The 25,129-nt window shown below is 36.0% G+C and overlaps 3 protein-coding genes and 1 long non-coding RNA gene across 12 annotated transcripts in view; 3 read left to right on the top strand and 1 right to left on the bottom strand.

Annotated features, from left to right (window-relative positions):
* The first annotated feature begins 307 nt into the window (after positions 1–307).
* Positions 308–1,673, top strand: LOC131698552 (uncharacterized). Its single transcript, XR_009307631.1, has 3 exons — positions 308–396; positions 1,132–1,172; positions 1,583–1,673. It is a non-coding gene; the product is annotated as an uncharacterized LOC131698552 (long non-coding RNA).
* A 1,226-nt stretch (positions 1,674–2,899) lies between these two features.
* Positions 2,900–5,664, top strand: LOC131698550 (trypsin inhibitor ClTI-1-like). The gene is made up of 4 exons (XM_058990659.1): positions 2,900–3,092; positions 4,233–4,258; positions 4,796–4,905; positions 5,260–5,664. Exons 1-4 carry the CDS (start codon positions 3,044–3,046, stop codon positions 5,303–5,305), a joined length of 231 nt encoding a protein of 76 aa, XP_058846642.1. The 5' UTR covers positions 2,900–3,043; the 3' UTR covers positions 5,306–5,664.
* Positions 5,665–6,223: 559 nt separating this feature from the next.
* On the bottom strand, positions 6,224–16,939 carry LOC131698547 (COP9 signalosome complex subunit 4). Of its 2 annotated transcripts, XM_058990642.1 has the most exons (11): positions 16,790–16,939; positions 15,708–15,787; positions 14,999–15,150; positions 14,388–14,491; positions 13,273–13,426; positions 12,927–13,077; positions 12,352–12,522; positions 11,451–11,566; positions 9,712–9,756; positions 7,972–8,056; positions 6,224–7,615 (listed from the first exon to the last, which is right to left on the bottom strand). In XM_058990642.1, the coding sequence occupies exons 1-11, from the start codon at positions 16,861–16,863 to the stop codon at positions 7,482–7,484; spliced, it is 1,266 nt and encodes a 421-aa protein (XP_058846625.1). In that variant the 5' UTR covers positions 16,864–16,939; the 3' UTR covers positions 6,224–7,481. The 2 variants fall into 2 exon arrangements, with proteins under 2 accessions (XP_058846625.1, XP_058846632.1); XM_058990649.1 differs by lacking the exon at positions 9,712–9,756.
* The window catches only part of LOC117408982 (protein lin-54 homolog), a 25,218-nt gene continuing 17,012 nt past the window's right edge, over positions 16,924–25,129 (top strand). For 3 of the 8 annotated variants that reach the window (XM_034014469.3, XM_058990618.1, XM_058990616.1), the window contains exon 1: positions 18,233–18,509. The gene's annotated coding sequence lies outside the window, so the exon portion shown is untranslated. The other 5 variants (XM_034014470.3, XM_058990627.1, XM_058990632.1 and 2 more) reach the window with 4 other exon arrangements.

The raw sequence follows: 25,129 nt of genomic DNA, 5'->3' as shown, positions 1-25,129 counted from the left end.
GGCGCTACAAAGTATTAACTTAAGGGGGCTGAATAATTTTGCACGCCCAATTTTTCAGTTTTTTATTTGTTAAAAAAGTTTGAAATATCCAATAAATTTCGTTCCACTTCATGATTGTGTCCCACTTGTTGTTGATTCTTCACAAAAAATTACAGTTTCATATCTTTATGTTTGAAGCCTGAAATGTGGCAAAAGGTCGCAAAGTTCAAGGGGGCCGAATACTTTCGCAAGGCACTGTATATATATATATATATATATATATATATATATATATATATATATATATATATATATATAACGCTGTTATTGTAGGTCAGCAAGACTGGAAGACAAAAGAAGCCATTAAGAAAATGAAAATGAGATACTTTACCATCATCTTTATCATATCTGTAGCAGGTAATATATACATGTTATAAATCGCTCCCTACATTTTTGTACATACAAATAATTTGTTGTTTCAGACACAACCTTGTACGGCGATGGATCCAATGGTTACTGGCCTAAGAGTGAAAAAACAAAAAAGTATGTGTACATAAACAAATAAATACAAAAATTGCCACCTGAATTTACCAGTATATGCCCAAATGAAAATGTATCTAATCCCTCATTCCCATTCCCAATGGCAGCTGAGCTGTATTGGAAACTTGTGAACACGTTTGATTATTAGGCTGTTATGTTGTTCATCCTTGCCAAAATAAACCACTAGTTGTGATTATCTTTTGGTTAGGTGTAAACAAATACATATCCCAGTGTCGCAGAGACGTGCTGCATCTATCATAAAATTGTAAAATGCATAAAAATGGTTAAATCATTGTGCTGTAAAATGCTCTAAAGTCCATCTGCGCCTTTTCGAAGTCGATTAGGTTGATCACATCAGTCCCTTCGCCAATTTTCCAAACATTAATGGCCTCATTATTATATACTTACAACCTGTTGGTGTTATGCCATGAGTTACCACATTGGACTTCGCTATTCGTTACCATGCTTTCAAAGTGAGTTATTACATTAAATAAGCCATGGCCCAGGTGTCCATTCAATAATGTATAGATCTGCTTGGATTTGATGTCAGTAATTCTGCCAGACCCTTTTTTTTAGTCTAATTAACGGTCTTGTACATATATTTTTCTTTAGTGTTCTTAACTTCAGAAACTGTCCAAGCAGCAAGTATCACTGTAAGTATACACGATGCAATGATTATTTTATTATATGTTTTCTGTATTGAGATCTAATAACCACATTATATAATTAGAATTGAATTGCATGCCAAGTATTGAACCTTACAAAGTAAACAAAAATACTGAATATAGTATAGTACAAAGCTGTTAAAACTGTTCCAGGTGCCTGCCAGTATCTGTTTTCATATTGTTTTTTTTTTATTTACACAAAATGATAATAATAATGAAAAGAAAAAAAGTGTACCTATTTATTACACAGATACCTGTTTTGGAACTATTCCTTGGTTGCACATAATGTTGAAATTGTTATCAATGTGTATTGTATTTTGTACAGTGATGTAAATGCAAATTTCAGTTAATAATGCATTTGTATGCCAATGACGTCTGTTGTGTTTTTGTTTTTTTAGCCGTCTTGCTTGAAATACCATAAGAATAAAGAATGTCATCGGGTTTATAAACCTGTTTGTGGAGATGATGAGACCACCTACTCCAATGAATGCATGCTGTGTCTGTTAAATGGGTAAAATACATACCTCCCTTTTAATACTTTCATAAATCTGTTTTTACCATGCATTAATTTATTTAAAAAAAAATCAACTGCATTTTCTGAACACGCACAAAAAAAATGATTCCAAACACTAAAGCTACCTTTTCCTTTTTCTTTTTTTGTATCAGAGAAAGAGTGAGAATTGTCAAGGAAGGAGCTTGCTAAAACAACCTGAAAGATGTTCTGCGGTAGTGTCCTGAGAAAAGTTTATATATTACAAGACCTCTATTAATCAGAAATGCAATAGGATACAGGTTGTAGTTACCAGTTCACTGTCACTGTTATAGTCTTAATATATTGCATTGTTAATATAATTATTTATGATATAGGCTTCCGTTTTATTAACAAACCGACCTGTATTTGTTTTGAATAAAACCTGTTTAAAAGGGAAATGCTATACAGAAGTTGTAGTGTACTCTGTTTACAGTTTTACTTGGAAGTTAATTAATTGAATTCAATAAAAGAGAAACCCCAGTAAAGAGACATTCAGAGTCATTGACGCACCCAGTGGTCCCTACTTGACCATCTCAGACTTACAGACTGGTCTACATCCTATACATATACTAATGCAAAATATGTTTACCCTACTTCAGTTAACTGGGGACCAGTGTGCTCTCATCCTTCCAACCTGCTATGTTTTGTAACCTGCATCAATTTTGCCCTTGTAAAAGTTTCCCATAGCAAAAGCATAGCAAAGTTTAATAATGCACAGTGAAAGCACGGTGAAGAATCGGTAAGCATTCTAAAGAACAGTGGGGTATAATAAAGCATATTAATAAACATGGAAAATCAGGGTGGTAAATGTATAGCATAACCATGGGAAAACTGCAAAAATAACATGCAAAAACAAAGTAAAAACTTTATAAGGGTGGCTTCCTCATATCTGTATCATTTGCACCATTTCACAAATATAAAAGTAGAATATAAATGCCATGATAACTGATTTACAATATGCTCACCTAACATTTTGCAGTATTTACTTGTATTTTTCTTGATTTATGAAAGGATTTGTCAGCAAACATAACAAATCTGTTGGTGTAAAGCACATTTGTTTATAATTCTGTATACAAAACCTTGCACTGGAAACCAAATATAACGCAGCATATTTAGAATTTATATACTAAACACTTTATGCTTATTTGGGTAAATAATTTTTTTTGTCTTCAAATTATTATTGTTTTTAACGCATTTAGGTTTAATTCTTAAACAGTCATACTGTGTGCAAACAGATTTTACAGCCACATCCACCCACTTATTTAGTTTGGCAATACTGTACTTGTTTCAGAAGTGCTAGACACAAATAGCAGAGCGAACTATCAAAATGAATCCAAGTTTTGTCCTTGTTTTTCTGATCTTCATTTGTTTCTCTGGTAAGAAGTTTTTTCTTCTTTTTATTAGTTTGTGAGCAGTCTGGTTTCCATTTCTTCTCAATGGTACTTGGTTAAAGTTTTGAATTCATTTAAATTGCATAAATGGAATCAAATGTACTGTATTTATGTTGCATGTTTTTTTGTTCTTTTTTTAAACTACAAAAACGCTAAGAGCAAGACATTCAAGTATCCAATGGCAGTAATATACAGAAATTGTGGTGCTTAATTTTACTAGATGGTTTATATATATGGTTTATGTTTTTTTGTATGAAAGGCACTGATTCATACACATTTAATCAGATAAATCTATAAACAGAAATGTACTTGTGAAGCTGCCAATTTTGGCTTGTAAATTATTAAAGTGCAGTACACCAGCAGTACAAAGTTAGAGGAAAACAAATCAAAGTCCATATAATGGATTTATACAGAGAGCCTACCCCTCTTATTACATTTTGAACTATGGTGCCACACTATCCTTCTGGTTTACAGCCCAACATACAATACACAGTATGTTTTTATCCGTGCCATTTAAATAATAGAAGTATCCTGATAATAAGTGAACGGTTCATTCACCCCATACTGGGACTGTACTGGATACAAATCCAACCTCAAAACCGATTAAGTTATCAGCAAAGATGTCAGTTATTTTTCTTTAATGCATCACAATAGCAATGGTTTAAACAACAGATACCATTTATAACCTGCAACTCATACATATAGCAGGGGTATTCCTATCTGCCATACCTGTTCCTCTGTGGTTTCAAGCAGGATATAGGTTTGTGTCCTACAAACAACATTCACTGTCAACAAGGTCTGGAGTGGAGAGATGACTAAACTGAGAAATGTAAAAAATAGACACAAATGATTATGCATTAGTATTAATTGAACATGGTTCAGGGATACTGGACCTGTGGTTACTTAGGTAAAATGAAAGAATACAATGGGCCTGATTGTAAACTGTGGGCAAATTACCACATAACAGATTCACTATCAGATGAGAAACTTGCCTGCAATTTGCACACAGTGGAATGTATATCCCAATGTAATTTGTGGTTGATGTTTGTTAATATGTACCAGCGATTTCGATTTATTTCAGGCATTTTCTAGGAATACTAATACTTTTTTCTTTCTTTATTACAGACTCAGAAGCAAAACCTTACAGAACTGTAAATACAATTACGATTTTCTTATTTTTATCACTGGATAAAACCTCATATTTGAATCATAAATGTCATACTCTTTGTTTATCACAATGCAATGCACTGCTTGAAGTGATCAAAATGAGATTAGTTATACAAACAAGATTACATTAAAGACCATATTTACCATTGTGCCTCAAATTATTATTATTATTATTATTATTAATATTATTATTATGTAAGTTAGCAAAAAACAAACAAACAAACAAACCAAAAACATCTAAAGACCCCAGCTCCCCACAAAGTTATTTATTTGGTAGCTTTTTAACATCAGTCAACAAATTGGTGGTAAATGCCTTGGGAATATGTAACATGGTCAGGTAGGCCAACTAAAGCAGTGTTAACAAACACTCAATTAATTTGATTAGTTAGCACAGGTACATCACAAATACAAATTGTGCTAAAGAAACACTATTACTGAACTCCTGATTTTAACAATTCGTTTTTAATTGTTATTTATGAAACCACTCACTCTGTATTCACTGGTTTGTGTTTTTTTCCTAGCCTGCCTGTTACAAATACCCACTCGAGGGATGCCCTTTCATTTTCTCACCAGTTTGTGGCACAGATGGCAACAGCTATGCAAATGAATGTGTTCTGTGCCACACAATAAGGTGAGAAAAACAAAAACTATCTACCGATAGATACACACAGCTATTTGTGCATGCACATACATCAATTAATATGCTTACGTTAAATGTTAGCTCTGATTGTTAGCAACACCCACTTTGAGCTCTACTGTCAGTATTTAAAAGAATGCAAAACAATCCTTTAAAATCTTTTTTTCTTCTAATACATCCAACTGGATCTTTACCCATGTCATTGTTCTCTATTATTAAAAATACATCATTTTATTTTCATTCTTTTGTACTTTATATATCGAACAGCCTTAAAGAATCTGTTATGAACACAACCTCACGCTCTGTATTGGTATTTCAGTTTTAAAATATTCTTCACTAAATTTTCAGAAAAACCAAGATGATGATCCAGATTGTCAAAACCAGACAGTGCTGAGCAAGTTTCCCTTCAACCCAGTTATGCTTCTCATCTTACTAATGTGCACAAACAAGATTGCTGGACAGACACTAGAGGAAATTTTTACTTCTCAATAGTACAACTGTTTTATTTCCTGTTTTGACAATGTAATGTGAGAGCTTTTCTTTGTATTTAGCAGTCAGGTACCACATTCTTGATTTTGAGATAAAAGGCCATCTTTTTAGGGTTGTTTTAAGGAATTGTTGTTTTGAAGTAATGCACTTAAACAGTTTCTTAAGTTAAACAGTTCTTTGAAAAATGAGAATGAACTTCTAAACCTGTCTAAAAAAGTTAGGATGTTTCTTTAACTGTTAACTTGATTTAATTAATTAAAAATAGATTTTAAAAAAAGCAGTCCTTATGTTTTGTGAATACATTATAATTACAAATTTGACTTATACTGTTTTTTTTTTTTTTTTTTTAATTCAGTAGCTCAGGTTGTTTTAAATTCAAATTGGTGCCTGAGCAATCAATAAAATATTTAAATAATTGTACAGAATGTGTCTTGATATCCGGGTTAGACTGAAAAATCTTTTCCAGCAACCATCATATACTTTATTACAAAATGTTCTTTCTGTTTTTATTGTTTATTAACAATTTAACTAAGACGATTATTCATTTATAGCTAAGTAGTGACTGGCTCTCAAACATAACCCCACAAGAAACGTTTTATTGAGTGTCAAATATACATTCCTTTTATGTGTAATTAAAATATCAACACTGGTAAGTTACATCTCACCTGTTACCAGTGGATTACTTATGTTCCATAGGCTGTACAGCTGGGGGGGACAGGCACAAGGATAAGAGAGTAAGATGTTTAGCGTTCCCCGCATCATTCAGCTTTCACAGCAGAGCAAAGTGTTCAAGAGAGGGGCGACACAGTAACAAGACAATCTGATCATTTATCAGTAGGCTGTGATTTATTCATTTATTTATTTATTAATTAATTAAATAAAACAAACAACAATTAAAATCCCATGTTGTTCACATAACCTTTGAACAGCAAGGAATATTCTTCTTGTGTTGACATCTAGAAGATCACAGCAGTGAAGGGAAATAAAGAATGCACTGTTTTTATGCAATCATATTTCTTGACTTGCAGGACACTGAGCGGTGCCTATTCAGAATCCTTAAGATACATTGAAGTGCAATTGATTCAGCATTTCCCATCTTCATACTAACTTAGGGAAGCCAAACTGCTGTCCAATCAATTTTTAATAGGATATATTTACCTTCATAGATATAAATAATCCCCCCCCAAAAAAACAATGAACTTTAAATGGTCTATCCCCTTTGAAGCAACTTTGTTGCACCATAGCACTGCTCAGTGTGGGATTCTGGCACCCTTGGCAAACATCAGGAAGGACATTCATAAGAAACAGGAGCAGCAATAGTGCTGCTAAATAGAGGGAAATTAAAATCCCCTGAAATGAGACTGCAGTGAGTTTATCCAGATACGTATTGTTATTAATTTGGGGTGGGGGTGTAAAGGAGATCTTCCTTGGTAAATTATCACTTGTCCCAATTTATTATCTTTTGGTTCTTTACGTGTTTTGTAGCAGTAAGTCAGGATATGCAAATATTTCAAATGCAACACCACAGCTCAACTGCAGTTAACGTCGCAGCTATACCCTTGGAGTGAGTTTGAACATACTGTAAAAGCATTAAGTGCCAGGAAGCAACAGCAACTGTTTATCTATAGCATTGTATTTTTCATACATATACTATTTGTATATTCCAAATTCAAGTTTAAAAAACAGTAAAGAAATAAATGCTCTTCAAGAAACACCAGTGATAGTGTTTCTAGTGACAATTAGAGGGAAGAAAAAAGTTACAATTTTACAATTACAGCTTAGTAAAATAATGCTCTGCCAATTAGCGACTGCTGTGATTCTCTCGCACCCAGGTGTGGCTAACTAAACCAGATGGATTTACTGAGCCCTAGGATGGGACAAGAGGCAAAAAAGAGGAAACTGTGTAAATATTTCTAAATTTAGAAATAGCCTAAAACACAGAAATGTTCCCCCCTGAAACAAAACAACTGTATTTTTGCAATCGTTAAATAGAATATGATCTTGAACAAAGGGTCTGCTGTTCTCTCGCAGTGCAAGGGAATGGAGAGAAGACAATGTCCAAACTACAGGCTGAGAGAGAGTTACTGGGTCATCTGTGCTTCCATTGCTTGCGCTGTCCACTCGGGCGCTGCCTGGCTGATCTTCTCCAGGAGGTTATTGACTTGGAAACACAGCGACTGGATCTGCTTGTCCCAGGTGGGCAAAGGCTCACGAGCTGAAAGCAGAGAAGGCAACACGATATTTACTGCCGAGTAACTTCTTTGGACCTTGTGTTTGACAGTCGTATGCTATTCACTCTATAGGACTCCTCTGGAAAAGGTATTCCACTGGGAAAATATTTCAATAACCATGTCCATGTCATTCTATATTACCTTTCGAAGCCAATACTAGTATCAAGTAATATTCAGCGGAGTTACACAAGCTTAACATCTTTCTTGGACTGTGTGCCGAAGGGAATCACATCTGTTTCACAGTTTCACAAAAGTAGCCACTGTAGGGTTTCTTACTAATTGTGCATGTAAGTGAGACACCTAGTGGTGATGTTTAAAGAATACAGCATACCGTACTTACTTTCAAAATGAACAATGCCATCTATCTGATCGATGAAGCCATTCATTCGACCCTCGGTTATCATTTGGGAGGCTATCTTTTCTGCCTGTCCACAGAAACAGAGATCTTTATTGACATGTTTTATTGGGAGAAACTGTTTTAAAAACAATTTCACAAAAACCCTTGACAATTTTACACAGTCACATGAGGTTAACAACTTAGTTTTACTGGTAATAATTAAATATATAACAAAATAATAACAGTTCGGCAACTTAATTTATATTCTGGTATTTTTATTATACAACTACAATAGCTTCACAATAAACACCGGATAAGAACAAAGTTTTTTTTTATTATTATTTTATATTAAAAAAAGCTTTCTTCAGCCCAAATTGGATTCACAACTTATTTCAAATTAAAGTGGAAAACATTTTGTCAGGGTTAGTCAATACATTCAAAACAGTAGTACTGCTTATGGTAAGTCAGTACTAAAGATGCCATGAAATGCTTTAAAAAAATATTTTTTTTAATGTACTTTAGTAAGACCAAATTGTTATTTAATGAAGTGCACTCCCGTTATAATGCGGGATTAGGGGCCCAAGCTTGCCCCTACGTTATTTAGTGCCCATTATGTAAAAGCAGCAGCAGATAATGGACATTGCTCAAATCAATTGTCTTATTATAGTAGCAGCACTGTGTTTTTGTATCGGGTTTTGTCAATAAACTACTGTACTACATCTTATTACACTTTATGTACATGTATTCTGTTCACAGTCCTCAGAACACAGGCGGAAGAGAAACCGAACCCTGGATTGAGTAACTGAAAATGCTGCATTACTTGTCAAGGCTATAACGCCAACATAAAAAAAATAAGAGAAACTGTGCAGTCATGACCGGTGAAGATGGGTGTGGATTGTGGTGGCCTCCTTTGATTTATAAAAGCACAAGGATAGAAACCTTGGGAATTAAGAACTAACTTAAAACAGTTATGGTATTGAAGGGAGAACAGTCAAATAAAAACACTTTTTATAGACTAACTGACCTTAGCGCCTGAAACTAGTCAGGAACCACAAAACACAGCTTTCAAGTATGACTTGCTTTTTTAAGACTTACCTAATCTTCTGGTATATCTGTATAACTTTCTTTTAAAATTGACAGTTTTCCAATCTTATTGTTATTTACCAATATAGAATGATTTTTGTTTATACCTAGCTAGCAGCCCCTCTTCGTTTCTGTTGCTTCAGCATTACAATGTTAATGTGGCGTAGAAGGCAGCAAATTTAAAGGCCTCTAACAATCACACTTGCTCTCCCAACATGCTTTAATAATCTCTTGAATCAGTGCACAACCTCATCTGAACACAATTAATAAACACGTTTCGCTTTTTACAAGCAATTTTTACGTCAAACCATTCCTGCATAGCATAGTTTATTCTCTGCAATGTATTTGTGTCAAAAGGTATAGCGGTATTAAAATGCTTTAAGTAAAATGTGCTTGACGATGTACATTCTGGTGAGTAAGCGGTTCTGCTTTGCTAAAATGCTTTTAGTTAATAAATTATGGTAGCCAAGGTCATATTCACCTTTTAACCCTCTGGCCGCATTATAATGGGTGTGCACTGCAGCTTGTCATGCTCTCCATTGTCTTTCTCTAAGAGACTTTGAGAGTATGATTTGATAGTCTGCATTTTGTCTGAAAAAACTTTGTTTGAAAAACTTTTCAAGCGTCATTATTAGTATAAGTAGTTTATTTGTTCCCTACCAAGTCGCATCTGTAACCAGGGGCTTCAACAGCGGGAAAAGAGCCCTGCACAACAACACAGATATATTCAAAATAATCCAGAACATTCCATCTACAGATGGTGACAGTGTGGCCCTTCTAAGACAACAGATACAGCAATCTCTCGCTCAAATATATATATATATTTTCTTCAGATTCTCCATTTATCTTTTAAACATAATTAAAGTTCACAAACAAGGGTCTTATCATTTTCTGTTGTACTGTCCAAATGCTTTCATTTCAAGGACCAAACATATACTGAAGACTCACTGAACTAGTTTCATTCTTATTTAATGCACATTTTGTTTCTATAGTACTTGTTGAAACAATTTAAAAAGTATGATTTATCAGGCAAATAAAAAGTTGGGAACTGTAGTTCTGGCTTGCCAAGTTGCATTCACCTTTATGTAGATGTTCTTTTCAATAAAGATGGTAAATGTGTGGACTGACTTGTTCCACTTCTTATAGTAGGCTTTAATATCCTAAAAACTACATTCAGTAACTTGGTCGTAAAGAATTCAAATGATGTGACTATGTTTTGGGGTCTTTGCCAGACGGTTTTTTTTTTACCAGATGGAACAATGGCTTAATTTGAGCTGATCAACACTTGTTTTTATCACAAATAATACCTAGGAACCTTTCTAATTGGACTTCTTCATACAAGTAAGAACAACATGCCCTGTAACTTGATGTTACATTACAATTGTATTGAACACATGTCTGAATTTCTGAGTGCCCAAATATTTAACCTCAATAGGATTGATTTATAAAGGGGCTTGCTCCAAAGTGCAATTTGCATAATATTCTGCAAAAGGCAAATAATACTGTTAACAAACAACTAGAATGATTAAAAAAATACACTATGTGTGTAACAGACCCATATTGATATACATGGGTCTAAGTTTCTGGTAATGTTCCTGTTAATAACATGCATTCTTATCGCACTATTTTTGCTTTCCAGATGGAATGTACCGTCTGCTTTAAACTAGCCGCTACGTTTGAAAGTTGTATAATTAAAATTAAACACATTTTTCTTTTCATTGTTAACATCCTGACAACTTTTTACATTTATAACTTTAAAGTCAGTTTCAAAGCTCTTTTCAAAATGTCCGCTCTATTGCAGATAGTATTATGCAGCAATAATGATCCATGATGTGGTACGGAAGAGAAAAGACAGAGCACTTTTTTTTTCATTTTTAAATCGCTCTTCCTGCAGTCATTCAGAGGACAGATCTCAAACCCCAGTGCACTACAGCGGACATTTTGAAACTGACTTTAAAAAGTTAGAAGTGTAAAAAGTTATCAGGATGTTAACAATAAAAATAAATTTACAGGTCTGTTATTTAAACAGTTGTAGCAACACGTGGGGACGTATCACACATTTTTCAGAACCCCGCTACTTACTCTATTTACCGCTATTTTATCGTTGGCTTAATAAATAAACATTAACTGACATAACTGAGAACTATTTCAACAGCACCAGGGAATTCTTTTGATCATTTCTGCTGGTTAAAAGTATGAAATAATAATATTCAAAAATATATGTTGACTGATTATAAATTTATCTGGTATAAAAATATCTGGTTTTAATTTTCTAATGTAAGACCCAAAAAGAAGACTAGAGCATTTTAAAATAACCAGTCGAAAAAACAACTTGTTTGACTGAAGTGCTACAAAAGGGTTGTGCGCTACAGCTCTGTTTGGTGAAAACAACCTCTTACCTTGGCTGGTGGGATCTCCAGTAGGGCCCCCAGCTCTTCAAATGTAATATTATTGTAGAGTTTGCTGGCAGAAAGCAGGTTGTGCTCAATGACTGCTCTGTCCAGGATACTTGAACCTACAGTGGGAAAGAGAGAAGCTGTCACAGCACTGACCTTTTTCTAATGCACTTTACAACATTCTGTGAAGTAATGGGACAAATAAAACACATACTATATTAAAACATACCTTTACAGGCCCTGTTTTTAGATGATTTTGTTACCAAAAGAATTATTTTAAACAACCCTTTGACTTTTGGTTCCAGTCCTTAATTCCTGATAATAATAATAATAAAATTATATATATTTTTTTTTTATTTATTTTTTTTTATTTCCTAGCAGATGCCCTTATCCAGGGCGACAATTGTTACAAGATATCACATTATTTTTACATACAATTACATTATTTTTTACACATTATTTTTTAGATACAATTACCCATTTATACAGCTGGGTTTTTCACTGGAGCAATCTAGGTAAAGTACCTTGCTCAAGGGTACAGCAGCAGTGTCCCCCCACCTGGGATTGAACCCACAACCCTCCAGTCAAGAGTCCAGAGCCCTAACCACTACTCCACATTGCTGCCTTATGAGGACTCATTCCAATTAGTCTTAAGCTGGGAGCCTATTAGTGACTAAAACTACTCCATCAGGGAATTCCTCAGGCATCACCATATATTAAATAGGTTAAATATTTGCAAGTCCTAATCACAACTGCTCAGTATTTTTTTTTCTTTCCATGGGCAAACATCTTTCCTGTATTTATTGCCTTTTCATTGTCCTTCTTATAGCCAGCCCAGCCACCCTCACTCCATCTCAAGAAGTAGGTTTGTGTAGACCTAGCTCTGGTCTAAATGTGTTCTAACCATCTGCTGTGGTTGCTTTCTGATGAGGCATTAGCATGGCAGCAAACTCCTGCAGCTGGTTCCCCCGAATGATCCTGTCTAGATACATCTTCTCCAGGATCCCATAGGCAGCCAGCTGCTGACAACGCTCGTCCTTAAACAGAGTCGCCAGCATGCGAGAGCGCTGCTGTCCTGCAAAACCAACAAAACAAAAGGTTATACGCCCCACTGCCTTCCTCTGTCGTCTGTTATAACGCCACACTCAGACCGACAGCAAGGATTACATCACTGTATACATTTCCCACTGAAAAAGCACCACAGGCCCCAGTTGGAGATTACATCATGGGAGCCCAAAGGATTGTAACCATTGAAGATGTCCTTCTACACAGACTGCAACATATGGATCTATCTGCTGCTTTTAGTTAATGCATCCTTTAGTTTTTAAGCCTGACACAAGCTTGGACCACAAATCAAATCTGTGTTGCTCTCCAGTTGCTGCCTACTTGTCTGAGCTCATGGTGCAAGAGAAATATAATCCAATGTCATACTTGTTTTTACTACAATACGAACTCTACAGTAAAAACATGAAGAGGTACCTGCCGATGCCAGGATTGTGCAGTGCAGGGCGTGCTTCAGGGCTTCCAGCCGTTCACTTTCATGTACAATAGATTTATATGAGAGCTCGTTGTATCTCTGTGCCGCTTCTATAAATTTCCTTTTGTAGTCCAGGACCCTGGCATAGCACACCTACAAGTTTCAAGGGAAAGAACTTGTGTATGTGGGAAATGTGTGTACTGATCTTGTAGTATCAACATTGTTACCACCATACAATACATCATTTTGGTTCAGCAATTTCCAACAGAAGACATTTTACACACGGCTAAGCTATTACAATATATATTTTTGAAATATTTCAATGTCCTGTAGGAAAGCTTCAGTTACCTTGTAGTGTATTTGCAGCTGTTCGTTGGTGGACTCGTTTTGAAGCAGAGAGGCTCGATTAATGTAAGCTTCAGCTTGGACTGGATCATCATCCTCAAGGTATAGACGAGCGATTTTCAAATAGGTGTCTAGTTTGTAATCCACGTTGTACTGCCTATTAAATATAGAACACATAATGGATAAAGGACATACAGTGCAAGTGATTCTACGATTCGAGATGTCACCCTGCAACCCCAGGGATGGAAATAAGACTCCTTTTGCATAGCAGTTTTACCCACTCCAGGTTTTACTACAAGCTTTATTAGCCACAGTGTTTAGGTAACAAGCTCATGTGTGTCTTATTAAACTCGAAGTAAAACCAGGAATGGATCAAACTGCTATGCAATGGGAATCTTATTTCAATCCCTGAACCCTACTGTAGATCAAGTTAAATCACACACAGGTTAGATATTTGCCTCTTTGTAATTTTCTTAATTAGAATTTGAAAGCTTCTTTCTTTTTTTTTTTTTTTTTTTTTTTTTTTACATTGAGATCCCAGATGTTGGGCCATGATGACAATAGATTACTAACCAATAGCGACCTTATATTTGAGTTTGATTGCAGTGGACATGGTTTGAAGGTCTAATATTATACAGATTACAGTAAACCAATACTTTAATTTCTAGTTTGAATAATGTTAGGTTTTACTTTTGTTTCATCTCATCCGTGTGTTTATCCCACTAACAAATCTTTACACTTGACTAATTACATTTAGACTGTAGTATTAACTCGGAAATGTGGCAGTAAGAAACAAAGCTACTGTATTTTGGTGCAAGTTAGAAATGGATAACTAAAGGTTTTTAGCAAAGTATACTTTTAAGAGGTGTATCTTTAAGAGAATAAATCTCAGTCATATCCAGTGATGAGCAAAACAGCCCAGCGGCATGATAGAACTTATGCTGGACCAATGTTAATTTTGCTGTCTGAAGATCCTGAAGTAGCATTTATAATGAGTTTAATAACTGGTTAAAACTTACTTCAGTAGACCAAAAAAAAAAAAGAGGAATCTGCATTATTACTGAACTGAAAAAAAAAAAAAAAAAAAAAAAAAAAAACACATGGTAGTTGCTGCTTACTTTTGTCCCGTCTCCAAAGGAATGCCCACTAGGACTAGAGCAGCATTCCTCCAGTCCTCCTCTTTCTCGTAGATGGTTGCAAGGTGCTGTCGGATTGAAGCCACCTGAGAAACCGTTTAAAACCAATTAATACAGGCCTGCCGAGACACTGCTATGTTGTTCGGCCAGGAAAGGACCACACTTTATAGGTTTTAAAAACGAATAATACCATTGATTGAATGACCACAGTTTGACACAATAGTATGATTTGTCAAGGCCTTGAAACCAAAATGCTTTTTCTATTATTTATTTTTATTTTTTTGAAAGGAAAATTGTTCATATAAAAAAAATGCTAGTTTGACTTTTCTTTCTCTAAAACAGTGCAAATCTCTTATAAATAAGGCTTAATATTTCTAATCCTAAATGACATAAAAAACAACATTGGGAACTCAAATTGTTTTATAAAAGTATGAAAGTAAAATATGTATAGACCTAGCCTAGTCAGTAGAGACACCAGAAAAATAATTTTCAAATCTAAACAGACCCTTGTGAGGCATATTGTGCCCCAAGTTTCATCCATGATGACACAACTAGTTTTTCAGCAGGTCTGATTCGTAACAGTTCAACCTCACCTGCTCTTCAAATGAAATGACCCTGGGCTGGATCTTCTCCAGTGTGAAGTGGTATATCTCCTTGGCGGTGCCGTCGGGAAGATTGGGAAGGTGAGTGCAGAAGTCAGTCAGCAGCTGCCTTGAGATCACTAAACTGACATTTTCATTCACCACTAAGGCAGGTGAAAACAACAAACAGAAAAAAAGACACTTCAGACATCAATGAATTTAATAAGAAGAACAAACTGCTAAGTAATATTTTATAGGCTACATGAAAAAGCAATATTGTAAATAAATCAGCAACATTAGACTTGTGGGGATGGGTCTGCCAGTCTATCCTAGTTTGAAGGCTATCAGGATTACAAAAAACATGTGGGGAAAATAGGTGATCCTGTTTTTTAAATGGACTGTACTGTACACCTTGCTTCACGAGCTTCAAGATGCCATTTATAACATTCAACAGCTGAAAGTAATAAGAGCCTGTCTATTTCTCACAGTGCAATGCTTGCAGGTTTCAAGGAAGAAAAAAGGATTTTCTCACCAACAGCTGGAACGACTGTGCATTTGGGAAAGGTGAACTGTGGGAGAATGCTTTAACCATACACCAAAGAATGTGTAAAATGAAACATGCGGGACACTGTAGAATCCTGTTTTTATTGACACTGGGTAACAAATATACCAGAAAAAGATGAATCTGAGGTAACAAAACAAAAATACAAAATACACTTACTGGCTTCTACAAAAGCCTTCAAAGCCTCGAGCTGCTCTGCACCACTAAACTGAACGGCCTTTTCAAGGATCTGTCGATACCTACAAGAAAAGTTCATTTGAATAACGAGATTTGTTATTTTAATTTAATCTTTTTCATAAAAAGCTTTTTATGTCTTGAAAGTTTTAGAAAAGATGAGAAACGTCACCAGGAATACATGCAATATAATATTGCAGCTAATTATTAAAACAGTGAGTTTTCAATTTATAAATTACTTTTCTTCATTATGTAGGCTAGGCTACTTCTAGTGATTGAGGGGTATCCTGTTGGCTCCTAATTCTCCGTGGATATACAGCTGTTTGCTGTTTTTTAATTTGCTCTATTTACATATACAGAGTAATTAGAAAGTAAGTTACCACACCAAAGAGTGCGTTGATGTGGTCAATTTACTCTCTAATCACCCTGTATATGTGTGTGTGTGTGTGTGTAATACATATATATGTATGGAGCACACAAATTGTAATTACAATCATATAATGGGAATATTGTTTAGGGTAATGCAGAATTTTGTTAGGCTCAGAATGTTTATTCTCAGTGCATACTCGTAACAAATATCGTTATCACAGATGATGAGCTGCAGGGCCGGGGTGCCACTGTCTGTAATATAAATGATGCAGTGTTATATGGTTAGTGCCATGGCACTATCCTGCTTTGCAGCACACAGAACAGATCTACGTTGTTGCCCGCATTATTGGTGAATGGTTTTCTTCTGCTACTTTCTAGCTACTATGGCTGTACTGAACTGTTAAGCACCGTTGTGTTTATGATGTTTATGCGGAAGAGGTCTAGTTATGTAACAGAATAATGAATGACTCATAAAAAGCATCTTTCTCGTCGACTGTAATCGTTGATATTTGATAACACAAGTCCCTAACATCAATGCGAGTACTCCGATGAGATTGTGTGACTGCGGCAGTCACTCACTACTGCTATACCGGCAAAAAGAAACTGAGCTATTCTTTAAAAAAAAATGCGTTTCAACACAATTTTAGCGTTTCTTTAAAGACGTGCACATCCCACCAGTGTCGTATTAGTGTACTTACTTCCCAGCCAGATCTTTGTGCGATCCACTAGAATTCATGAGTTGGGCCAACTCCTGTCTCACCGCCGCCGCCATCTTCCTTTCTAGATTAAATTAAACAGTTACAACCAACAACTGTCTGCTGCAGGAAAGCAAGAGGGAACGCCCCCAGCCTGGTAAGTGGTAGCAAAAATAAACCGCCTGGTTTTGAGAAACGACGACTTGGTCCTCCAGCAGTGTTATATGAACCGGTGATAACGAGATGAGACGATAACCAAAAATATATATATATACGACGTCACTATACTTCACGTTGATTTTTACTGTTCAACTGGAAGTTCGGGGAACGTGTCATCTGCATGCAATTCTATGCGTTCTAACACACTGCTTTTCCCGAAACCTGACGTTGTTGGCTAACCAGTTTGTTTATATTACCTGCAGTCGTTTTTTTAAAATAAATATTTTTATTAAAATGTTAAATAACATACATGCAATCTTGTAGTAATGCAAAGATACTCTGAAATATATAATTTAAGCATTCACACATGTATAAACCTAAACCCCAAACCCATACCCATAGCTTCAGTTATAATCGGAATAGTAATGTTACAATCATATATCTATTTTTGTAATTCATGTATACATGGCCCCCACATTTTAAGCAAGTATTTTAATTTTCCTTTTTATCTGTCTGGTAGAGCCTGTCCAGCAGTAATACGGCTGCAGTCTCACAAGCTTCCTCCTTGAATCTTTCCATCTGTGAACCAAACACAGTGCCGCTCCTGCTACTGCCTACAGCAGCACGGGGCAAGAATGCAACACGCAAACTCAGAACATGTATTTACTTTGTTTGCGTTTTTTGACATAGACTTGTGAAGTAAATACCTTACCGCAAATAAGTCAATATTCTTAAAACATTATGGGAAACTTCCATTTTGAAGCGAATGAACATGAGATTACTTTTCACGTTAATTTTAATAAATGTGGGATTGGCTTTGTCCACTGTGTCATGCAATCCAAGATTATTATTATTATTTTAATGTAAACCCAATTTGTTTTAAGCACAATGAGCATCTGCCCTACCGTTTTTCCTCTTTATGAAGATAGTTTTGTTGTACACCTACGCATACTTAACTTATACAGTGTGTATTTGCTTTATTTAAATAATCATTCTTAATAATGACGCATACTTACGCGAACATTAAAAAGTAAAATCCACTGTTTATTAGTGGCTGTACTTTTACATGAATTAAACACACAGTTTAATCATTTCACGTATCTTGAAAATGTTACAATATGTTCAAATTGTACTAGGGAGGGGGGGGCTGATAACAGTATAACACTGTGTGGTATAGCTTGGGTTAAACATAATCGGTAAAACACAATATAAACAAAACAAAGAGGGGGAATTGATAGCTATCCCATTTATTTCAACCTCTAAAAAAACGACGGATATTTACGTACCGTCATGACGCATTACGTGGTTTCCAAGGAGGGCGCGGCATTATTATGGGATGGTAGAGGTGGAATGGCGCTCGGCGCGTGATTTTGAACAAACGTCTCAGTTTCTTTGCGATCGAGATGCAGCAGTAAAGAGAAGGGCTGAGAGCCAGAGTGTAATACAGTAAATATCAACGCACGAAGCTAGACCCATTTGAATAAAACACAAGGAGGATCCGGATCAGGAATTCATGTAAGAGACAGTGGCAGCAAAACATAGCCATACACCGAACGAGAGACTGGTGAGTGAGCTAGTATTATAAACACACCACCACACCGTGACTACGTACTGAGCGACGACGGTAGTCAGTCGCAGTAGCTTTCCTGTGCTCAACAGCATTGGATCGGAGACACACAAATGACCTGGGCTGACACATGTAGCCATTTGGTTCACTGGTCTGGGAAAGTGCTCCAAATCATGACAGTTTTGCTTGGTCAGCTGTTGTTTACAACGAAATGATAGTTTGCAGAATGTAATGTCATGTTTTGTTGACGCAGAGTGGATAACCTGCTCCTTAGTTAAAGCAAATATAGTCAAGCTGCAGTTGTCATTGTAAAATCGGACTTTTCTGACACATTTCCAAAATGTGCTGACTGGAATATCACACGCAACACACACTGCGCTAATGGCTGTCAACACACCCGTCATTATATTACTTTATTTGACCCAGCAGACTCTTGCCAAGACTTTGTGTGTAGGTGACATAATTACTCGGTACCGGCAGAGTGAGTGGGTGAGTTAGTTTAACCATGTGTTGGATGATGAAAATGCAGAAAGTGTCATTTTCTATCTTGTTTTAAGTTCTAGAGTTTTAGGTTTGTTTGTTTATTTTAATTATCGTAATTGCCGTCTGTAAGAAAAGCGCTGGAGTTAACGTGCTTACATTTTTGTATTTCTTTTTTATATATATAGTACGTGGGTGTTTTGACGTGTAAACTCGGAGCTTGTTGTAACACAGTGGGGCTCAGGCCCATGCTGACTCGGGAGGGTCTCTGCTGCTAGTACAGCTGTTCCTCTGGTGTCAGTGAGAGACATTCATTTAGTTTGTGGTTCAATGGAATTGTACATCTCAAAACACTCATGCAAACAAAATGGGATTAGTTATGTTGCTTCTGTTAAGATCAGGTTTGTTTAAAGCGATCACTCTGAGTAGATTTTCATTCAGTTGCCCTACTTTTTAGTGTCCAAAGCAAACGATGCATTTAGATTAGCTATATGTCGCATGGTAACTTAACACACATTCATATATTACATTATGTTACGGTGTTTAATGTTTTGTGTGCAGATTTACAAACGCATAGCTTTTGAAACAGTTGTTTGTGATTATACTGATTGTTTTTTTTAAAGAAATGATATCCCCTTTTCTTCCCTGTTCGTGGTCTTCGTGTGTGTGAGTGTGCGGAAGATACTCGTGTTTTTTCTTGCATTTTGGAGCACTTCTGTTGGGTTTTGTGTTTTGTTTCAGTTTTCGGTCTTCCTGTCTGGTAGCTTGTAGTTATTTATTTAGTTGATTTGGTTGTTTATAAACTTTAAAAATGTTTGTATTACTTATAAACTGTACGGTAACATTCTACATATCATGTGTATTATTGTCTCTTATATAGTGAGGTTTGATGGGCGTTTTTTCTCTTTGCTCTTGTTTTCGTGGGCTTGGTGATGAGGTTCTTCCTTTGCTGCCCAGTGAAGTTGAACTGATGACGAGGTGAAAATGGCGGATCTTTCGAAATCCAATCCCAGCCCTGAAATAGAAACACAACACATTCACAGCAGGCTGGTCTTTGCTCACATTTTATACAGACGCAAAACCAGCCTACACATTTAAATACCTTTCGACTAAGAAAATAGAAATATGTGTTTGAAATTATACCGATTTATAAACGCGGCGATTAATTTGGCGGATTGTTGAGGTAAGGACAAATATTTTGTTTAAGGATCTTCAAAGGCCTAGCAGCCGTCTCATAATGTTTGAAAAAAAAGTTATTTATTTTTTTTGGATTGTATGAGCGTGTTGTCGTTAAAGCATTACTATGACAACGTCCGTGTCTGGTTTGCAATGTTGTGCGCACAGACGTCGGATTTATCAGGCTTAGTTAAGGACGTAAAAAAAAAAAAATCGATGTGATTGCCGGCGGATTTAATTTATCTCGATGTACTATAGACAAAAGATTGATGTTTTCATTTTCTTTTCTTAAACGATGTTAATTAATAAATGACAAAACTGTTATTCTAAGGTGTATGTTGGATTTGAGTCACTTGCTATGTTGTCTAATTTATGGGTTGTCTATTGTAGAACTACATGTTTCAAATGATTTAGCACGTAGCAACTGGACGCATACAAAGAAAATAAGGTAGATCATTTACAGTAATGTAGTTTTCTTAAAGGTTCTGGTGTTTAAAAAATGCATTAGGTTTGCGAACTTGGTACTGACAGCACTACTGAGTAGCAGGTGACAATGCCGTTTATACCGATACAAGTGTCATTCTCTAGGCATGTTAAACAATTATGTATTCCTGTGTCTGCATACTCCAAGATTAGAAGTCATTAGCACTGATCTGTTCCCTTTGCAAATGCAATAGACTTAAACCTGCTAGAAAAATACCCACGAGAAAATATTTTCACTTGCCTGGGATATGATGTAAAAAAAAGGTATTTAACTGCTTTTTGTCACGTTTTTTGCAGCTTACTATAATACAATTATTTTGCATAGCGGCTTTTGAAAGGCCTGTGGTGTTATATTGTTACTCCCATGTATTTACAAGCCTGCCCTGGATGAACCATTGTCTTCACCATTGAGGGTGCAGTTCTATTCTTGTACGCATCCATTCCACCATGAAGGGTACTTTTATTCTGCGGACGCTCAAATCATAATAGCTAATGTTGGCTGGACAGTACTGTATGGCACACAAGGCTACTTTTAAAATAAAACATTTCGGTGATAAATAACATCGTAAAGCCTCAATATGAAAAAATTGCAATCTGAAAATCGTTTTTTTTTTTATTTATTTTTTTTTAAACCAAGCACAGTACTCAAAAGCAACTGATTTTGATTTTCACTGTTTTCTGTTTTTGTGTGTGTGGTGGATGCAACGGGATAACTGTGATGGTCTGAAAATGCCACAATGTTTTTTTTGTCAACTATTGACAGATTTAAACTGGGTGGTTATTCTGCTGTACATGTTATACTACTGTTACATTTGATTGTAGTGGAAGTTGTAAACAATACTAGTGGTGTATACATGTGGGTACCAGTTTTTTAAAGAAAGAAACTGAGTCATATTGATAGTGATTGAGAATGATAAATGCACGTTCAACTCAGACTTAAAATAAAGTTGCATGTTGAATAATTGCATAGTGGTATTTAACATTTCTTAAGATGTTTTGATAGATTTTCTCATTTCTAGCCATTCTATAGTGTGACTGAGACGTATAGCTAAAATCCTGACTGTAAATCCTCTTCAGAATCCAGATTGTTTTCCTGCATGAGTGATTGGCTGTGATATAAAATCCCTGAAAATGTTGCCCTTCTGTTTTTTTTTACCAAAATGAGACGCTCCAGGCATTGTTGCAGAGCTGTGTATTATGCCTGGTAGATAGGGTTGGTACCTCTGGGACATTCCCCATGTGGTCAGCTGTGTGCAGACTCAATGGCAGCCTTGTCACTGGAGTGGCTCCCGAGGCTGAGAGGACTTCCAATTTGGTTATCAAAGCAAGGGAAAGAGGAGGTTCATTTCCAGCTAATGAAGAGTTTTCTTGACAAAGGGGGGTTTTCAGTTCACTTTACCACAATTCCTTGGTGATTTTAAATACAGAGAAGACAGACGGTCGAAGACATTACAAGAGTAAAATACATCATTCTATATCGATTTTAATTGATTGCGCTCTTTTAAGTAAATTTTTCAGTTGTTTACTTCAGCCTACAGATTGAGCTTCAGAATTGAGCTGAGAAAAAACGAGAGAGAAGGTCCGTGTCACTACCGTATACTTCAGGACGTCCTGAGAACTGTTGTTGGCTTCAGCCGCTTTGACTAAACAGGTAATATTCCCTGACTTCAGCAGATCAAACTATAGTAGGGATGGGAATAAAAAACATATTTGAGTACTCGAGCACTACACATTTCTGCGTTGCCTACTAAATTAATTTGGGACTCATGGTTCCCGTCTTCAGAGACGGCATTGGTGGAGTAGATGGAAGTCTGATTATTACATAGTTTTCTAAGATTTTAATTACTCATAACAATGACTTTGGTCTGTGGTCAAGAAAATAATTAGTTTGGCTTTGCATTCTTGTGATAAAATGTGGGCCAGTACTGATCGGCTTTCAGCAATCGGCCAGTTCTGTATTTGATGACCACAACAGGCTCTACAGAATAGGATCATTCTGTGTCAAATCAACCAAAATCCAGGAAAATTCTTGCCTCAACATTTAGATTTTGCTTATATTTTGTGTAGTGGAAGATACAGGTCAGATATTTAAGCTCAATTAAGATTTCACCCCCTTTTGAGGGATATTTGAGAATGTAAAAATGATATTTAGAATGTCAGTAGCCCTATGAATGCTTCTGTACAGATAGCCAGGTAGGTCTTCTGTATAATTCATGCAAAATAAGTACCACCACTTTAGTATTTCTGTGTTGTGGTAGCCTTAAAATTGAAACATTGTCCAGTTGTCAAATTCCTGAGTGATTTTTAAGTTCATGTTCCTTCTAAAGTAGAAGAGATATCGCTTTCAAATTGATTAGGTGTGCTCATAATTTAACCGACTTTCTATATGCAGCTCTGCTACTGTCTACCTACTTTACTGTCTGATTTAATGACCCACAAAAAGGCTTCAGGATGAAAGTATTGAAAATTGCCCCATATTTTAAGGGCTGAAACCTCTTGTGGGACACGAGTTAACAAACTGACCTTTGGTGAGCTTATAGTTGAGGATTTGAAGCACTTGTGGTAAAATAATTGACTTGGTAATCTGTGTCCTTCACAGTTTAATAAATGTACAAACATGAACAACACGCATTTATGTTGTTTTGGGTTATATTGTATAATATTAGCAAATAGTTTGAATTTAACCCAAGAGAAGCCATAAAACGTATAAATAAATAAATCCATTGAACTAAAACCACAAAATGTGTATAACCATTATATGCAAGTGGTTTGTCATAGGGCAACAGAGGTACTGTTGACCTCGTATTTGTTCTTTGTTGCCATCTTTAAAAATGGATTCTTGCAGTTGAAGTTCTGAAACAAGCATTCATGGGTTATAGATGAGCGTTTGAAGGACTTGTGGTGAAATAATTAACTTGTTAATCTGTCTCCTCCTTCACAGTTTAATAATTCTCTCTCCAGGTGGGGCACCACCACTATATAAAGACTTTAATCAGTCGACAGCAAGTCACAATCCATCACAGGACTCATTCAGAAACATGTCATAAAACCGATATCTGTTCTGCCATATAATTAAGACGGATTTCAAGAACTTTGTGTCAAACGTAGTTGTACCTGTAATTTAGATATCCGAAAATGCATAAAATACCTTTTTCTATACCACTGGAAAAAACAGGTGGCGACCGATTACCAAGTCAATTATTTCACCACAAGTCCTTCAAACGCTTATCTATAATTATATTTCTAGTAGAAGAATGTAAACTGACAAATATTTATTTGTTTCTTAAATCAATTGATGTCACATATTCAAATAAACAGAAGACTTTCTTTAGATTCTACGTCTCTGGTTAATCAGTGCTGTAATAACAGGGTTTTGCTGTTTAGAATACAAATGGAAATTATATTTGATTAATGCTGGTAAATCAGACCTTTGCTTACAAAACTTGTTGAGGTCACTGGTGCCACCTAGATTGGGATCTGAGGTCTAGAAATCTGAGTAGTTTCATTGTAACAGCTGTGTGTCTGCTGATCTGGAGATCTGATCTTGAATAAAGATCCTGATAGAAACTTGGGTTGACAGTGGTGCCCGGCATTACAAGTGTCAATGGCTTGTTAAAAATAAAATCCCCCACATGAAGCCCTTTTTTGAAGTTTTGCTTCCAGAGTTAAAATGAAGCCAGTCGGTGACACACCCAACATCCCACTAAGTATCCCCTGCCAAACATATAAAAAACATGACAAGGTGTCCAACTTCACAAAATGAAATATATTGTTAGCAGTAAGAAGCACCTCCTGCACATTTGGATGCATGGAACGATAGTCATCTACAGATATACCCAGATTCTGGTACTCAACAATTTTTGCTAAAGGACGTCCTGAACACATTTCCTCACTGTCGTCTAACCAGTTCTCTAAATTAAAAATGGAATTGTGACATACAGGTGTAAGACGCATGGGCACCTCCACTCTTATCTCCATTGCAGGGAATAACTTTTGCTTTGTTACTCGTGGTATATGTGGCTGATGTGGGAGAATTACTGCACTTCCACTTTTCTACATGTGTCTAGACTTTGGAGGAGTCACTATAACATGGTGTTGGTCATGTGATTTCTTCTCAGCCAGAATGCAGTGTGTCAGTTGGACAGACACCTGTCTGCACTTGGCATTTTAATGTTGAGCATTGAGTAAAGGTTGCCAAAAAAAGGGTCAGCTATAGGCCAGCTGGTGAAGCGCATGTGCGCAGGACTGAGAATAGCTGTCGTGTTTGGAATGTTTGGATACACTTCTTTGTGATGGCTGTCTCTGAGTTGGAGGAAGAGGTGTTGAATAGCAGTTCTTGGATTGTAATTGTAGAATATTGTATAGGGCGATTTCAAGCTGATTTCCATCATGGATGAGGGCAGAGCATGCAAAGTGGATGTAGCCTAGTTGAGGCGGTCGTGTGTACGTACTTCACACATTTAAATGGATGTATTAAT

The sequence above is a fragment of the Acipenser ruthenus genome, chromosome 2 (assembly GCF_902713425.1).
Source record: "Acipenser ruthenus chromosome 2, fAciRut3.2 maternal haplotype, whole genome shotgun sequence".
NCBI lineage: Eukaryota > Metazoa > Chordata > Actinopteri > Acipenseriformes > Acipenseridae > Acipenser > Acipenser ruthenus.
The sequence above is the reverse complement of the archived record's forward strand: the minus strand, read 5'-3'. Positions and strand labels throughout refer to the sequence as shown.

Excerpts from the sequence above, each read along its gene's own strand:
- LOC131698550 (XM_058990659.1), top strand. The coding sequence starts at position 3,044 with ATGAATCCAAGTTTTGTCCTTGTTTTTCTGATCTTCATTTGTTTCTCT. Across the intron at positions 3,093-4,232 it reads GATCTTCATTTGTTTCTCTG|ACTCAGAAGCAAAACCTTAC; the intron begins GTAAGAAGTTTT and ends TCTTTATTACAG. Across the intron at positions 4,259-4,795 it reads AAGCAAAACCTTACAGAACT|CCTGCCTGTTACAAATACCC; the intron begins GTAAATACAATT and ends TTTTTTTCCTAG.
- LOC131698547 (XM_058990642.1), bottom strand. The coding sequence starts at position 16,863 with ATGGCGGCGGCGGTGAGACAGGAGTTGGCCCAACTCATGAATTCTAGT. Across the intron at positions 15,788-16,789 it reads CACAAAGATCTGGCTGGGAA|GTATCGACAGATCCTTGAAA; the intron begins GTAAGTACACTA and ends CTTTTCTTGTAG. Across the intron at positions 11,567-12,351 it reads GAAAGCAACCACAGCAGATG|GTTCAAGTATCCTGGACAGA; the intron begins GTTAGAACACAT and ends TTCCCACTGTAG.